Source organism: Amblyomma mixtum, chromosome 7 (genome assembly GCF_055824585.1).
Source record: "Amblyomma mixtum isolate Tamu chromosome 7, ASM5582458v1, whole genome shotgun sequence".
Lineage (NCBI taxonomy): Eukaryota > Metazoa > Arthropoda > Arachnida > Ixodida > Ixodidae > Amblyomma > Amblyomma mixtum.
In genome coordinates, this window is record NC_143018.1 from 149,232,359 (window position 1) to 149,249,939 (window position 17,581).

Below are 17,581 nucleotides of genomic sequence, written 5' to 3' on the forward strand. Positions count from 1 at the left end.
ACCGGATTTCCCAACTCTCGGCCACCCAGCTATGCCACAGATTACATTTGACGCTAATGGAATCATGAAACTCATTGAATCATCGAAACTTACATCTTCATCTGGAGTTGACGGCATAAATTCTAAAATCCTAAAAAAATACTAAAAACACTCAGTGTAATATTGTGCCACCTCTTTCAGCAGTCCATATCAACAAATGTCCTTCCACAAGATTGGAAAGTTGGTAAGATCATTCCTGTCCCCAAAAAGGGCTCACCTGTTTCATGCAAAAATTACCGTCCCATTTCCCTCACAAGCGTCTGTTCTAAACTAATGGAACATATTATTTATTCACACATAGTCAAATTCCTTGTCTCCGTAAAATTCTTCCATACTAACCAGAATGGCTTTTTGAAAGGGCGTTCATGTGACTCCCAATTGGCTCTCTTTATTAATGACCTAAGCTCCAACCTAGACCTAAACGTTCCTACTGACACTCTCTTACTTGATTTCGAAAATGCTTTCGATAAAGTACCCCGTGTGAGTCAGCGCTCGTCTGTGTGGTTTCCTTCATCTTTGTCTTCCGTCCCTTTCGCGCTGTTTTTTCCACCCAAAATGAACGTATACCAACTCGCCCAACTTTCCATTCTACTACCCCATAAAAGACTGCTACTAAATATATCGTGTCTAAATCTTAATTCGTTAGTATTGGAATGGCTTTGTAACTTTTTGACTAACAGAGAGCAATTTGTCTATGCTAACAATCATTCTTCTCCACGTAGCGCGGTCATTTCAGGTGTTCCCCAAGGTAAGTCAAGTCAAGTCATCTTTATTTCAACATCACAAGGATGCTAGGGGCGCAGCCAAAAAGCCTATTAAAGGCTTGACGAGGGGCTGCGCCCCGTACAAAAACTTGGTAACTTCGGCGTAAGAGTGGACAATGCAATGAAAAATATTTTTAACAGAAACAACAGGGCGAAATGGCACTTTCACATAATGTTTAACTAAAGACTGTAGAAAAGGTGACATACGATTGCGGCAAAGAAGAAAAAACATACACGCAATGTGGAAAACATATTTACACAAATGCACACTTTCAGTGAGGTAATAAAAATAATAATAGTGTTATCTGCACACTATAACTATTGAATTCTGTTTAGAAGAAGAGGCAAGGTGTAAATAATGCTCTGCGGTCCGTAATTTGTTCGGGTTTGTGGAATGACGAAATGATTTTTTGTACGAGTGCTGTAATTGTGAGACTTGTGTTTAAGTCTGTAGAGTTCCTTGAAGAAGATAGCTGTGTTTATGGCTGTAGTCCTGTAGCGCCTTAATAAGGTTTGTTTATATTGCTGCGGGATAGGAATTATATTCAATTTACTAAAAATCGCTTCTGTTGGTGCGTCTCGAGAAACGTTGACGATGATTATGAGGGCTCGTTTTTGTAATCCATGAAGCTTGCTAACATTCGAAAAGGTGGTGGTCCCCCAAACCAAAAAGCAGTATCCTATAACAGAAGAAAATAGGGACTGAAAGATAATTTTTTTTACACATTGCGGTAAACAATACCGAAGCCTGGAAAGAATACCCACTACCTTAGCTATTTTGTTAATCGTAGTATCTATATGTTTATTCCATGATAAATGTTCATTGAAATACACTCGAAGGCTTTTAAATTCCGAGACAAGCTCAATTTTTACCGAACCTAGCCACAGCGAATATCCCAGGAAATCAATGATCCTATTTCTGGGACGGAAAAGCATTGCTTTGGTTTTTTTGGTATTCATTTCCAAGGAGTTAATGGCTGTCCATTCATGGAGGGAAAGCAAACACTGATTCACCTGCCCAAAGAGATCATATATATTAGTAGATTTAAAAAATAGGCTGGTGTCATCAGCATACATTATAAACGTGCATTGGTTATCTAGACTAGTAACATCATATATGTAAAGATTAAATAGCAGTGGACCCAATATGCTGCCTTGAGGAACACCAGCTCGTAGAGGCTGTATATCAGAAAGCTGATTGTCAATCTTGACCTGCTGACAACGGAAGGTTAAGTAAGAGCGGATTAACTGAAGAAAGACGCCCCGAAAACCGTATATGTCTAGCTTGGCTATTAAAGTCTCATAGTTGATCCGGTCGAACGCTTTTGAAAAATCAACGAATATGCCCAGAACAAGCACCCTGTTTTCAAATGATTCCAGTGTTAATTCTTTCTGCACAAGAAGGGCGCTCTCTGTCGACCTGCCTTCTCTGAAACCATGCTGACATGTAGTTATTAGGTTGTGTTTTTTACTAAAGCTAGCAATACGTTTAAACATCACCTTTTCTAGACATTTTGAGAAGACGGGAAGTATCGATATTGGACGATAGTTAGAGAGGTCGTTTCTGTCACCGCTTTTGTAGATAACAGAAACCCTAGCCATTTACATCCGCTTTGGAAATACTCCTTTCTCTAGGCAGATATTGAATATGTACTCTAATACTTGGCTGATAATATCAATGACATATTTAAAGGGTTGCACCTGGAAGCCATCTATATCACGAGACCTGCTATTACGAAGGGTTGCGAAGTGACTTTGAATTTCATGCTTATCTGTCGGGGACAGAAATGCAGTTTCAGGGGTACGAAATTTTAGATATTCTGCAGAGCGTTGATCATGAGCACTCCTGACAAGTGAACAAAGTGATCGGTGAAGCGATTGGCCAGCTGCCTTCCGGATAACGCGCAGTCGCCTATTGTGATCGATGTACAAGTTTGGGGGTCTCTTTGAGGGTTTAAGATATTGTTAATTTCCTTCCAAACACGATCGCTTCGTCTTACTGTATTGTCCTAAGACCTTTGCTTTTCCTCATATACTCGTACAGGGTGTCCCAGCTAAAAGTAACCAAGCTTGTTAAAAAGAGGATGTTCCCTAGCCCAGTGAGACCAACTGAGGGTTGTTGACAGTCGCGTGTCCTAGTCTGCAGTATTTTTTTATTATGAAAACGTGGTTAATTAGCAAATACTAATTAGCTAACTTTTTAATTATTGCTTTCAGGAAGAAAGTGTCAATGCAGGAGTTGTAGATCAGATAGAAAAATAATCGTTTGCCGTGTTTGCAGCCAAGTACCACTGATACAACTTCTTTTATCTGCCTTAAAAGAAAGCCCGCGAAATACAAAAAGAACCAGGTGATAGGGAAGCATTTACAGCGCTCCCAAACGAGCGATCAAGCAACGACATCCGCTTATGTTTGCAACGCTGTCCCGAACAGCGTTCGGCGTTTTGAGGTGGTGGCGAGATATGCGCCAGGAACTGCTTATGCGTCATGGAAAGTGAGCGGGTGCTGCTTTTCAAGGAAGTGAAGCGCGGCTCGCATGGTGCGCTTTTTCACGCGTAACCTCGCCTCGAGCGATAGGAATGTGGCCGTGCCGCTAACTTGCACCGTCACGCGCTGAAGAAACGGTCGCCCTAGCGCCGATGCCAGAGTTGCTGGCGTATATCTCGCAACCACCGCAAAACGCCGAACCCCGTGCGGGACCGTTGCAAAGATAAGCGAATGTCGTTTCTTGGCCGGTCGTCTGGGAGCGCTGAAACTGCTTCCCTATCACGTGGTTCTTTTTGTATTTCGCGGGCTTTCTTTTAAGTCTAATAAAAGAAGTTGTATCAGTGGTACTTGGCTGCAAACACGGCAAGCGGTTATTTTTCTAAGGGATCTACAACTCCAGCATTGACACTTTCTTCCTGTAGGCAATAATTAAAAAGTTAGCTAATTAGTCTCTGCTAATTAATCATGTTTGCATAATAAAAAATACTACAGACTAGGACACGCGACTGGCAACAACCCTCATTTGGTCTCACTCGGCTAGGGATCATCCTCTTTTTTACAAGCTTGGTTACTTTTACCTGGGACACCCTGTATATTAACGATCTTCCTTCCAGTATTTCCTCTACCATCCGCTTATTTGCTGACGATTGTGTAACTTACCGCCCAATCACTAACAGTACTGACGCTGGCATTCTTCAACAAGATCTTAACCGAATCCAAACTTGGTGCGAACATTGGTTAATGTCTCTCAATATTTCCAAAACTTGTTGATTTCGTTCCATCGTCGACGGATGCATACTCCTTCTAAATACACTCTTTTCGGTTCAGAAGTGTCGTCCGTCTCTTCCTGTAAGTACTTGGGTATTAATGCAACGCAAAACCTAACATGGTCATCTCATATCACGAACATCACTAGCGAGGCTAATCGTACCCTTGGTTTCATACGGTCTAATCTACGATTTGCTACCCCGTCCATCAAACCATTAGCATACATAACTTTTGTCCGTCCTAAACTAGAATATGTCTCAGCAATTTGGGATCCTCACCAGTCTAACCTCTCTTTAACCTTAGAAAAAATACAAAATCGAGCTATCTGCTTCATTTATTCTGATTATTCGTACTACACTAGTGTGTCTGCTTTAAAATCTAGAGCTAACTTACCCAGCCTTGAAACGCGACGAAAAATTTCTCGATTGTGCCTCTTTCATATGTTTTATCATTCATCTTTAGGAGCATCGGTCATATCACCTGCTTATCGCCTCTCAAGCCGTATTAACCACCATAAGGCCGTCTACGCCCCCACCGCAAGAACCACCGCTCATTCTCGATCTTTTTTCGTCACGTCTTCCCGGGACTGGAATGATCTACCACAGGACGCCGTGCATCACATCAACGCCATCCATTTTAAGAACGCCATCAAGACCATTATTTTTTAACTGTCATGCCCATCCCTCATGTAATGCCCCATACCAGGGGCCTTTGAGGTATCAAACAAAAAAAATTGCAATGACCATCTTTCATCATCCTCAGTGCTTTGTGTTGCTATCCGCGCCGCAGGAAAGGGGGTCACCGCTATGAGCAACGGCCCCCTGTCACCACGGGTGGGAACTAATGTTTTCTCTTTGTACTTATGACACTCATTCGCAGGTTGTACCGGAAGGCGTACCTCCTCTGGAAAATACAGTCGCCCCCGCCGGCCCTGCGGCACCGGCTTGAGGCACAAGCGCAGTAGCTTATCAGCGTGGAGAGGAGGTCTCCTCCCCGCCACACTATCGAAAAGCTTAGGCACTCGATGACCACATCTGTCCAGAGCTTCTCCTCGCACTGGGCGCTAAACATGCTGGCAACGCATCCGCTGCTGAGCGACGACGGCTGAACGTCGGCCCGTGGAGCTCACCAAGCTTCCACACGCATAATTATATTAGTTTTAATTAGTGGTGCAGCTTTGCGCGCTCCTCTGGAGACGCGCAGGCAACGTGCACAGTGTTCTCGTCAATAAAGGGCAGTGTTCTCCTTTTGCTGATATTAATGTTGTTGCAAAACACTGCATTTCTCTTAAGATCCGATTATGAGAAATCAAGTGGAAATCAAGTGGAAAGAAATCAAGAGGATGAAATGGGCTTGGTAATGCGAAGGCAAGATAACTGCTGGTCCTCAAGGGTAACGGAGTGGATTCCAAGAGAAGGCAAGTGTAGCAGGGGGCGGCAGAAAGTTAGGTTGGTGTATAAGATTAAGAAATTTGCGCGTATACAGTCGCTGCAACGCGGGAGACGAGGCCTTGTCAGGCTCCATGCCTTTTGCCTTGTCTTCCACTTTCAGTTGAAAGAAAATAAAATGTTTCTCTCTCTCTCTCTCTCTCAACTGGCAAAGGACAGGGTTACTTGGAGAGACATGGTAGAGGCCTTTTCCCTGCAGTGGACGTAGTCAGGCTGATGATGATGATTATAATGAGGGTGCATTAATTATATTTCTTTTGTCTTTTCCTATCCAGCACCCTGATTGCATTGTTTCATTTCATTTCATTTTAATACCTTAAAGACCCACTAGGGGTAATACATAAGGGGTGGGTACAAAACAGTCAATTGAACAAGTGTTATGTTGAAAAAAGGTTGGTAACAGCTTCGACGATTGTGGACGGGCATGAGATGGTAGCGATGCCGAAAGCATCCAAAGAAAAAAGAATATTAATTGTAAGATGCTCTCCAGGCTAATTTCAAAGCTTGCATTTACGACGGTTTGATCTTTGCTTGCCAATGCAAAACGCCAGTTTTTCAACGGTTGAACTCTTCAAAAAAGTATGTAGCCTGGAAGATATAAAATATGCCAACTTGCTCGCACAGGTAGAAGTTCACTGACCATGGCACAAACGCCTCCTTGGCGCGAAGGTACGGCCTAAAACGCAATGTCCATGTTTGAAGCGTGAAAAAGGTTTTTCAGGCTGTTTGAAACTAGTCTAGTCCGTTTATAATGAACCTGACAGTCACGCAGATTCCGTTCGTTATATCTTTCTTCCTTTCTTTCTTTCTTTCTTTCTTTCTTTCTTTCTTTCTTTCTTTCTTTCTTTCTTTCTTTCTTTCTTTCTTTCTTTCTTTCTTTCTTTCTTTCTTTCTGTCTTTCTTTATTTCTTTCTTTCCTTCTTTCTTCCTTTCTTTCTTTCTTTCTTTCTTTCTTTCCTTCTTCCTTTCTTTCTTCCTATCTTTCTTTCCTTCTTTCTTCCTTTCTTTCTTTCTTTCTTTCTTTCTTTCCTTCTTTCTTTATTTAAGACATTCCGTTACACAAATGCCTTGGGGGACGCGACAAAAGGCAATAGACATGCCTGACGGGGCCGCGCCCCCCTTGGCTGCGGCGGAAACAACATAGCATAAGCACAATAATTACAAAGCAAAAGGAACAACAATATCTAAATAGCAGCGCAAGGAGACAAGGACAAGAAGAGACAACAAGGACGGCGCTGAACTTCCAACTTTTATTTCTAACGAATCGTGCGAGCATATATGCACTCTGAACAATCCGGCGTCATCGTCAGTGCATGCGCAGATATGCCAGCTCTTTATCAGAAAGAGTGATAGAAGCGGAGCTAACACATGTTTCTCCCCGATTATAAATCAACCCTGATTCAATGATTTCCCGCGTTACACGTTGATTATTCTTTTTCCTAATGACGGTGCTAGCAAGGTCTGGGGAACATTCTTCACACGTAAGACAGTGGGCGGCCAGAAGTCCTTCAAAATCTTTTCCTTTCAGGGCATTATCTACATTTTTGGCATGTTCCCTCAACCTGTCATTCACGCATCTCCCAGTTTGGCCGACATAAGTTTTGCCACAGATTAAAGGAATTTCGTATACCACGCCTTCTGCGCATTCAACAAAGGGCCGCCGATGCTTCTTCCCACAGTTCTTTTGCTTCGCTGTCTCGGGATCTGTCATCTTGCACAGCTTTGACAGCTTGTGAGGAGCAGAGAAGACGACTTGCACGTCGTACCGCTGCGCTACCTTTTTCAGATTGTGTGACAGCTTGTGAATGTAAGGTATCACAGCTACCTTATGCCTACGCTGCGCGTGGGCGTCACAATTACTCACGTCAGTGCGTAACTTGTTGAGTAGGCCTTCAGCAACCGAAATGAGAAGGTGCTGCGGATACCCGGCACTGCTCAGCCTATCGGCTTGATGGTTGAACGCTTCTGCGGCGAGATGCGGGCAACTTTTGCTAAGGGCGTTTTTAAAGCAGGAGGTGGCGATGGCTCGCTTAACGAGCTTTGAGTGCGCAGAGTTGAAAGGCAGAAGCGGTTTATTGGCGCGCGGATCATAGCCCCAGCAGACACCATCATCTTTAAAGTGAAGCCTAATATCTAAAAATCTAATTTGGCCGTTCACTGGGAGTTCGTGAGTTAGGTCAAGAGGCCTCATCACTGTTCCAAAGGTGCCCAATATCTCTCTAGCAGCACGTTCAATTCCCTGCGCGTCACAATCAACAACAACTAAATAATCATCAACAAACCTAAAGACCCTGCGGACGTTTTGGTCATTGAAGGATGAGATTAAAAGACGGTCTAAATGAGCAAGTACAAGGTCACTAAGGGCTGGGGCAATGCAAGACCCGATGCATACGCCCTGCTTTTGCAGGTGCGGTGTCCCTTCAAACTGGATGTAGGTTGACTGTAAATAAAATGTTAAAAGCTCTAAAAAACCTCGGACTGGAACTCCAGCAGCGTTCTGGAAGGCAATGCAGCCAAATTTGTCAATAGAGTGCTCAACGCATTCAAGGATTAGCTTGTGAGGTAAAGAATAAAAAAGGTCTTTAATGTCAACTGAGAAGGCTTGGCGGCCCTTGTCATGATTATGGGAGAAGAATTCTAAAACCTGGTTAGAGTTCTTGACCAGAAACGGATCGTCCACAGGTAAAAGCTTAAGTTGTCGTTGCAAAAAACCTGCGACAGAATGCTGCCATGTTCCAGCTTCAGAGACAATGGTCCTTAGTGGCATTTCTAACTTATGGGTTTTCACGCTAAAGAATACATTTAAGAAGTTTTTCTTGCTGTTATCGATCGCCTTTACAAGCTGTGAAAGGTTTAACCGTTCGCAGAGTTTCTTTGCGCGAGTCTTGACTTTAATCAAGGACACCTTAGGATAGTTGTTGAAGACTGACGAAATAGCATCCCTGGATTTTGTTTTAAAAACTGTGCTAGGCATAACAGTGAAACCACCCTCCTTATCGGCCAGAAGGAGACGAAGCGAGTGATTACGTAAAAAAGGCGGCCACTCTTCTGACAGGCAGAGAGGGAACCGGGTTCTTGCACCGGTGTAGGACATCAACCCCTTCAGAGACAAACCGAGCACCTGCCTCCGCCTGGGTATACCGAGACACCTGACGAACCAAAGATAGTTGCTCAAACCGAGATTCCCTAGGCGGCACAGCAAACTTTGGTCCGAGGGAAAGAACACGTTCCACATAGGCTGGCAAGGTAACGTCACCTACGATGTGCACGTTGCAGGATGGGGTAGCCGAGCTCTGGGCAGGCTTGGCTCTAAGTCGTCTCAGCACTTGTTGCCAGAGGAACTCCGTTGTTTGGTCAGCCAGGATGTGGAAGTTCCGCAGCTCACGTTGGTGCGAGGAGGCCTGTGTCCTGCTACAGACCTGGGCACTCAGGAGGTCACGGTACAGGCGAGCTTGCCGACGCCATTCTGATCTCAAGACCTTGACAACCCGTATTCCATGGCCAGAGGAAGGCGAAATCCCACCGAACATAGCAGTGACTTCGTCGGGTAGGCGCTTGGTTCGTAGGCAGAAGGAAAATTCCCGAGCACGGCACACTGACACAGCGATGCACGAAATGATGGCACACGGATCGGACGGGGCGCACACAGAGAAAGAGCCCTTTGTACTAGAAATGAACTTGATTAACGCGGAAAATTGGGCGTGTTGGTACATGACTTCAATAAATAAATAGCAGCGCAAGGAGACAAGGACAAGAAGAGACAACAAGGACGGCGCTGAACTTCCAACTTTTATTTCTAACGAATCGTGCGAGCATATATGCACTCTGAACAATCCGGCGTCATCGTCAGTGCATGCGCAGATATGCCAGCTCTTTATCAGAAAGAGTGATAGAAGCGGAGCTAACACATGTTTCTCCCCGATTATAAATCAACCCTGATTCAATGATTTCCCGCGTTACACGTTGATTATTCTTTTTCCTAATGACGGTGCTAGCAAGGTCTGGGGAACATTCTTCACACGTAAGACAGTGGGCGGCCAGAAGTCCTTCAAAATCTTTTCCTTTCAGGGCATTATCTACATTTTTGGCATGTTCCCTCAACCTGTCATTCACGCATCTCCCAGTTTGGCCGACATAAGTTTTGCCACAGATTAAAGGAATTTCGTATACCACGCCTTCTGCGCATTCAACAAAGGGCCGCCGATGCTTCTTCCCACAGTTCTTTTGCTTCGCTGTCTCGGGATCTGTCATCTTGCACAGCTTTGACAGCTTGTGAGGAGCAGAGAAGACGACTTGCACGTCGTACCGCTGCGCTACCTTTTTCAGATTGTGTGACAGCTTGTGAATGTAAGGTATCACAGCTACCTTATGCCTACGCTGCGCGTGGGCGTCACAATTACTCACGTCAGTGCGTAACTTGTTGAGTAGGCCTTCAGCAACCGAAATGAGAAGGTGCTGCGGATACCCGGCACTGCTCAGCCTATCGGCTTGATGGTTGAACGCTTCTGCGGCGAGATGCGGGCAACTTTTGCTAAGGGCGTTTTTAAAGCAGGAGGTGGCGATGGCTCGCTTAACGAGCTTTGAGTGCGCAGAGTTGAAAGGCAGAAGCGGTTTATTGGCGCGCGGATCATAGCCCCAGCAGACACCATCATCTTTAAAGTGAAGCCTAATATCTAAAAATCTAATTTGGCCGTTCACTGGGAGTTCGTGAGTTAGGTCAAGAGGCCTCATCACTGTTCCAAAGGTGCCCAATATCTCTCTAGCAGCACGTTCAATTCCCTGCGCGTCACAATCAACAACAACTAAATAATCATCAACAAACCTAAAGACCCTGCGGACGTTTTGGTCATTGAAGGATGAGATTAAAAGACGGTCTAAATGAGCAAGTACAAGGTCACTAAGGGCTGGGGCAATGCAAGACCCGATGCATACGCCCTGCTTTTGCAGGTGCGGTGTCCCTTCAAACTGGATGTAGGTTGACTGTAAATAAAATGTTAAAAGCTCTAAAAAACCTCGGACTGGAACTCCAGCAGCGTTCTGGAAGGCAATGCAGCCAAATTTGTCAATAGAGTGCTCAACGCATTCAAGGATTAGCTTGTGAGGTAAAGAATAAAAAAGGTCTTTAATGTCAACTGAGAAGGCTTGGCGGCCCTTGTCATGATTATGGGAGAAGAATTCTAAAACCTGGTGAACGGCCAAATTAGATTTTTAGATATTAGGCTTCACTTTAAAGATGATGGTGTCTGCTGGGGCTATGATCCGCGCGCCAATAAACCGCTTCTGCCTTTCAACTCTGCGCACTCAAAGCTCGTTAAGCGAGCCATCGCCACCTCCTGCTTTAAAAACGCCCTTAGCAAAAGTTGCCCGCATCTCGCCGCAGAAGCGTTCAACCATCAAGCCGATAGGCTGAGCAGTGCCGGGTATCCGCAGCACCTTCTCATTTCGGTTGCTGAAGGCCTACTCAACAAGTTACGCACTGACGTGAGTAATTGTGACGCCCACGCGCAGCGTAGGCATAAGGTAGCTGTGATACCTTACATTCACAAGCTGTCACACAATCTGAAAAAGGTAGCGCAGCGGTACGACGTGCAAGTCGTCTTCTCTGCTCCTCACAAGCTGTCAAAGCTGTGCAAGATGACAGATCCCGAGACAGCGAAGCAAAAGAACTGTGGGAAGAAGCATCGGCGGCCCTTTGTTGAATGCGCAGAAGGCGTGGTATACGAAATTCCTTTAATCTGTGGCAAAACTTATGTCGGCCACACTGGGAGATGCGTGAATGACAGGTTGAGGGAACATGCCAAAAATGTAGATAATGCCCTGAAAGGAAAAGATTTTGAAGGACTTCTGGCCGCCCACTGTCTTACGTGTGAAGAATGTTCCCCAGACCTTGCTAGCACCGTCATTAGGAAAAAGAATAATCAACGTGTAACGCGGGAAATCATTGAATCAGGGTTGATTTATAATCGGGGAGAAACATGTGTTAGCTCCGCTTCTATCACTCTTTCTGATAAAGAGCTGGCATATCTGCGCATGCACTGACGATGACGCCGGATTGTTCAGAGTGCATATATGCTCGCACGATTCGTTAGAAATAAAAGTTGGAAGTTCAGCGCCGTCCTTGTTGTCTCTTCTTGTCCTTGTCTCCTTGCGCTGCTATTTATTTATTGAAGTCATGTACCAACACGCCCAATTTTCCGCGTTAATCAAGTTCATTTCTAGTACAAAGGGCTCTTTCTCTGTGTGCGCCCCGTCCGATCCGTGTGCCATCATTTCGTGCATCGCTGTGTCAGTGTGCCGTGCTCGGGAATTTTCCTTCTGCCTACGAACCAAGCGCCTACCCGACGAAGTCACTGCTATGTTCGGTGGGATTTCGCCTTCCTCTGGCCATGGAATACGGGTTGTCAAGGTCTTGAGATCAGAATGGCGTCGGCAAGCTCGCCTGTACCGTGACCTCCTGAGTGCCCAGGTCTGTAGCAGGACACAGGCCTCCTCGCACCAACGTGAGCTGCGGAACTTCCACATCCTGGCTGACCAAACAACGGAGTTCCTCTGGCAACAAGTGCTGAGACGACTTAGAGCCAAGCCTGCCCAGAGCTCGGCTACCCCATCCTGCAACGTGCACATCGTAGGTGACGTTACCTTGCCAGCCTATGTGGAACGTGTTCTTTCCCTCGGACCAAAGTTTGCTGTGCCGCCTAGGGAATCTCGGTTTGAGCAACTATCTTTGGTTCGTCAGGTGTCTCGGTATACCCAGGCGGAGGCAGGTGCTCGGTTTGTCTCTGAAGGGGTTGATGTCCTACACCGGTGCAAGAACCCGGTTCCCTCTCTGCCTGTCAGAAGAGTGGCCGCCTTTTTACGTAATCACTCGCTTCGTCTCCTTCTGGCCGATAAGGAGGGTGGTTTCACTGTTATGCCTAGCACAGTTTTTAAAACAAAATCCAGGGATGCTATTTCGTCAGTCTTCAACAACTATCCTAAGGTGTCCTTGATTAAAGTCAAGACTCGCGCAAAGAAACTCTGCGAACGGTTAAACCTTTCACAGCTTGTAAAGGCGATCGATAACAGCAAGAAAAACTTCTTAAATGTATTCTTTAGCGTGAAAACCCATAAGTTAGAAATGCCACTAAGGACCATTGTCTCTGAAGCTGGAACATGGCAGCATTCTGTCGCAGGTTTTTTGCAACGACAACTTAAGCTTTTACCTGTGGACGATCCGTTTCTGGTCAAGAACTCTAACCAGGTTTTAGAATTCTTCTCCCATAATCATGACAAGGGCCGCCAAGCCTTCTCAGTTGACATTAAAGACCTTTTTTATTCTTTACCTCACAAGCTAATCCTTGAATGCGTTGAGCACTCTATTGACAAATTTGGCTGCATTGCCTTCCAGAACGCTGCTGGAGTTCCAGTCCGAGGTTTTTTAGAGCTTTTAACATTTTATTTACAGTCAACCTACATCCAGTTTGAAGGGACACCGCACCTGCAAAAGCAGGGCGTATGCATCGGGTCTTGCATTGCCCCAGCCCTTAGTGACCTTGTACTTGCTCATTTAGACCGTCTTTTAATCTCATCCTTCAATGACCAAAACGTCCGCAGGGTCTTTAGGTTTGTTGATGATTATTTAGTTGTTGTTGATTGTGACGCGCAGGGAATTGAACGTGCTGCTAGAGAGATATTGGGCACCTTTGGAACAGTGATGAGGCCTCTTGACCTAACTCACGAACTCCCAGTGAACGGCCAAATTAGATTTTTAGATATTAGGCTTCACTTTAAAGATGATGGTGTCTGCTGGGGCTATGATCCGCGCGCCAATAAACCGCTTCTGCCTTTCAACTCTGCGCACTCAAAGCTCGTTAAGCGAGCCATCGCCACCTCCTGCTTTAAAAACGCCCTTAGCAAAAGTTGCCCGCATCTCGCCGCAGAAGCGTTCAACCATCAAGCCGATAGGCTGAGCAGTGCCGGGTATCCGCAGCACCTTCTCATTTCGGTTGCTGAAGGCCTACTCAACAAGTTACGCACTGACGTGAGTAATTGTGACGCCCACGCGCAGCGTAGGCATAAGGTAGCTGTGATACCTTACATTCACAAGCTGTCACACAATCTGAAAAAGGTAGCGCAGCGGTACGACGTGCAAGTCGTCTTCTCTGCTCCTCACAAGCTGTCAAAGCTGTGCAAGATGACAGATCCCGAGACAGCGAAGCAAAAGAACTGTGGGAAGAAGCATCGGCGGCCCTTTGTTGAATGCGCAGAAGGCGTGGTATACGAAATTCCTTTAATCTGTGGCAAAACTTATGTCGGCCAAACTGGGAGATGCGTGAATGACAGGTTGAGGGAACATGCCAAAAATGTAGATAATGCCCTGAAAGGAAAAGATTTTGAAGGACTTCTGGCCGCCCACTGTCTTACGTGTGAAGAATGTTCCCCAGACCTTGCTAGCACCGTCATTAGGAAAAAGAATAATCAACGTGTAACGCGGGAAATCATTGAATCAGGGTTGATTTATAATCGGGGAGAAACATGTGTTAGCTCCGCTTCTATCACTCTTTCTGATAAAGAGCTGGCATATCTGCGCATGCACTGACGATGACGCCGGATTGTTCAGAGTGCATATATGCTCGCACGATTCGTTAGAAATAAAAGTTGGAAGTTCAGCGCCGTCCTTGTTGTCTCTTCTTGTCCTTGTCTCCTTGCGCTGCTATTTATTTATTGAAGTCATGTACCAACACGCCCAATTTTCCGCGTTAATCAGGAACAACAATACTGCATGATATGAAAGGGCATGAAAAAAACACAAAAAATACAGGTACACAGAAACAATAAGTTGGATCAGTGGTATGGTGTTATGAAAAACAGTGATGTATGTGCGCACGTCTTCAATCATCACAGTGAAGGTAAAGATCCGGAGTGAAGGCGAACGAAGTTATCAACACAGCATGGTCTTTAGTTTTCATTTAAGAAAAAATCTCTAAGTGTTCTCCTCAGTCGTTGCACCTTGGTGGCAGTAAACAGTATCTCAGCTAATTCAGGGTGCGCATTGAGGAAATCTGGAATCAAATAACTTAGTTTTTGATCACCGTATGTTGTACGCGAACGGCGCCTTGGTATTAAGTTTTGTCGTAGATAAAAAGGACCAGGTTGTGCATGATATTTAGTTTGAAATGTTATATCTGTTTGGTGAAGACGCGAAATTTCCAGGGCCAGTTTGTGTTTATGGAGTTTGTGAATGGGCATTATTTTATTACCTTTAAAATGAGGTGCAGTGTCCTCCGAAAGATCCAAATTGCCTATTGCTCTCACTGTTCTCTTTTGCAAAGAGATAAGACGATCCAAATTTGTCTTAGTCGTTGTAGCCCATACTAGGAAGCAGTAACAGAAGCGTGAATGTAAAAGCCCATAGTAGATTTGCTTTTTTACAGCAGACGGAACATGGTATCTTATCTTGTTTAAAATTCCCACGGCTCGCCCAAGGTCCCTACGCAGTGCGTCAACGTGAGGCGTCCATGAAAGGTTCTCTTGGAATATTACCCCCAAAAATCTAACTGTAGTCGATTGTTCGATAGTAATGTTATGAAATTTTAAGTGCAAGTTCGTGGGTGGATGGGTTCCCCTCGGTCTAAACAGTATGTATTTAGTTTTACTTGTGTTTAATTGGAGTCTGTTCGAATGAAGCCATAAGTTCAGTCCAGTTAACCATTCGTTGGCCTGATGAAACACGTCAACAACGTCAGCGCCCGAGAAAAACACATTCGTGTCATCTGCATATAAAATTAACTTAGTGTTATTTATTATGTTTACAATGTCGTTTATATATAGTAAAAATAATGTCGGACCAAGTAATGACACTTGAGGTACGCCGTTTTAGAAGTCTCCTGTCGAATTTTGCGCCATTTATACATGTGTACTGGGCTCTAGATGTTAAGTAGCTTTTTATTAAAGACCATGCGTTGCCACGAAAGCCATACAATGGCAACTTCTTTAAAAGCACGTCGTGTTGGACACAGTCGAAAGCCTTTCTAAAATCCAGAAATATTCCGAGGGTAAATATTTTCCTTTAAATGTTTTCGAGTATATGTTCTTTCACTTCAAGAAGGGCCATTTCGGATGACTTATTTTTTCTAAAGCCGAATTGTTCACTTGATATTATGTTATTTACACTCAGAAAGCTTACTAGTCTTTTATGTATAATATTTTCCGCTACCTTCGCAAAGATAGGGAGCACAGATATTGGTCTGTAATTGTTCATATTGCCACGTATCATTGCAGTGTGTGTTCGTTCACGCTCAAGGCAGCAGGAAAGGGTCGTTATCACTTTTGTTCGTGGCGCGAGAAGCGACCAGACTAATCTCGATTGTTCGCAGCCATGAAAGGCTGCATCTAGGTTTTTCCAGATTACCGTAGATGATCTGGACCTGTTATCTGGAAGTTTCCTTGCCGGCTTTAAATTGAGCGATGCCGCGAGCGGCGGACATTCGTAGTTCGACGACCGCCGAGCACGCTTGTTGCTGCCCGAGCTCGTCAGACTTCAGTTTCATTTCATTTCATTTATTTCATTTATTTCGTCCTTAAAGGCCCGAGGGCATTACATAAGGAGGGGGTTACAAATTGTTTTGTGTGAACGCACTCATGATGAAAACATAGACAATAAAAGAAACACTGCAACTGCAAACACTAAAAATAAAGATAAAAAGTATCAAGTGGTTATATAAAAAAAAACAAGAGAAGCCAAGAAAGCACAGAAAAATACAAGAAAAACTCAGGGAAAATACAGAAAAAAAGTAAAGGCCAACAAATGGTTCACGTGTTCTGAAAATGACTGGTGAGTTTCGCGCGAAATGATTTGCGATCGTTGCATGATACTATGTCGTTGGGCAGGGCATTCCAATGGTTTATTGCGTCAGGAAAAAAGGAACTGCTTATTGCTAAAGTACGACTCTTGATGCTGGCTATGGGGTGGCTGTGGCTGAGGCGACTGGAAGTTCGGATCGGTGGTTTCAGCAGGGGATGTTTTGATATCGGATGGTAGAAAAAGCTGTGTAGTAGGCAAAGGCGTGAGATGATGCGGCGTGATTCAAGTGTGGGGAGGGAGATAGAATGTTTGAGTGCAGTGATGCTACTTTCTTTTGAGTATTCAGAGGTGATAAAACGGGTCGCGCGGTTTTGGATGGCCTCAAGTTCGGTGCTAAGGTACGCTTGAGAGGGATGCCAGATGGATGATGCAAATTCAAGTTTGGGACGAACAAATGTTAGGTAAGCAAGCTTTTTTACTTCGGGAGATGCTGACTTGAGGTTACGTCGGAGATAACCCAAGACACGGGAGGCATCAGAACATAATCTTTGGACATGGTTCACCCAAGATAGTGAAGATGTCAGATGTAATCCAAGATACTTATATGACGTTGTTGAGGCAATCGGGACTGAGTTAATATTGTATGAATGATGAATAACTGCGCGTTTGCGAGAGAATGACAACAGTTGGCATTTATAGCAGAACTTTTTGCTGGGCTAGTTGGTCCATTCTGACATTGGTGAAAACAGCGCGAAAGAAGAAGCCCGAAGGCGAAACGAGGAAGTGACAGGAAAGAGCGCTGACTGACAACTGAATTTATTGAGCGAAACTCGCGCAATATATAGGAAGGCAGTGCCAAAGATAGTCAGATGCAGTCAACGTCACATGGTGCAAAGAGCCATAAAAGCGATAAAAACAAAAGAAGGTGAAAAAGCTAACAGTGAACTGAATATCAAAAGCGATGGTAACAAAATGAAAACTATACTCAATGACTATACACAGTTAATGTCACATGGTGTAAAGAGCCAAAAAAACGATAAAAACATAACAGGGTGAAAAGGCTAAAAGTCAGCAGAATCTCAAGGGGACGGTAACAAAAATATATGATGACTTAAACAGTTGATGTCACAAGGTGTAAAGAGCCATAAAAACCGCTAAAACATCCATAGCAGGTAACAAGGGTAAAACCGATAAAAAATGACGAAATGGAATTGTGGAAAGAATAAAAACTAACTGAATGTAACAACGTATGGCTAAAAACATGCACAGACCTTAACAATAAAACGATAAAA

At 44.5% G+C, this 17,581-nt stretch overlaps 1 protein-coding gene across 1 annotated transcript in view; it reads left to right on the plus strand.

Annotated features, from left to right (window-relative positions):
• The window catches only part of LOC149337827 (uncharacterized), a 166,641-nt gene extending 161,619 nt beyond the window's left edge, over window positions 1–5,022 (plus strand). Inside the window, exon 4 of the mRNA XM_089554958.1 lies at window positions 4,938–5,022. Coding sequence (XP_089411084.1) covers window positions 4,938–5,022 — 85 coding nt within the window. The remainder of the gene's footprint in view (window positions 1–4,937) is intronic.
• Window positions 5,023–17,581: the final 12,559 nt, after the last annotated feature.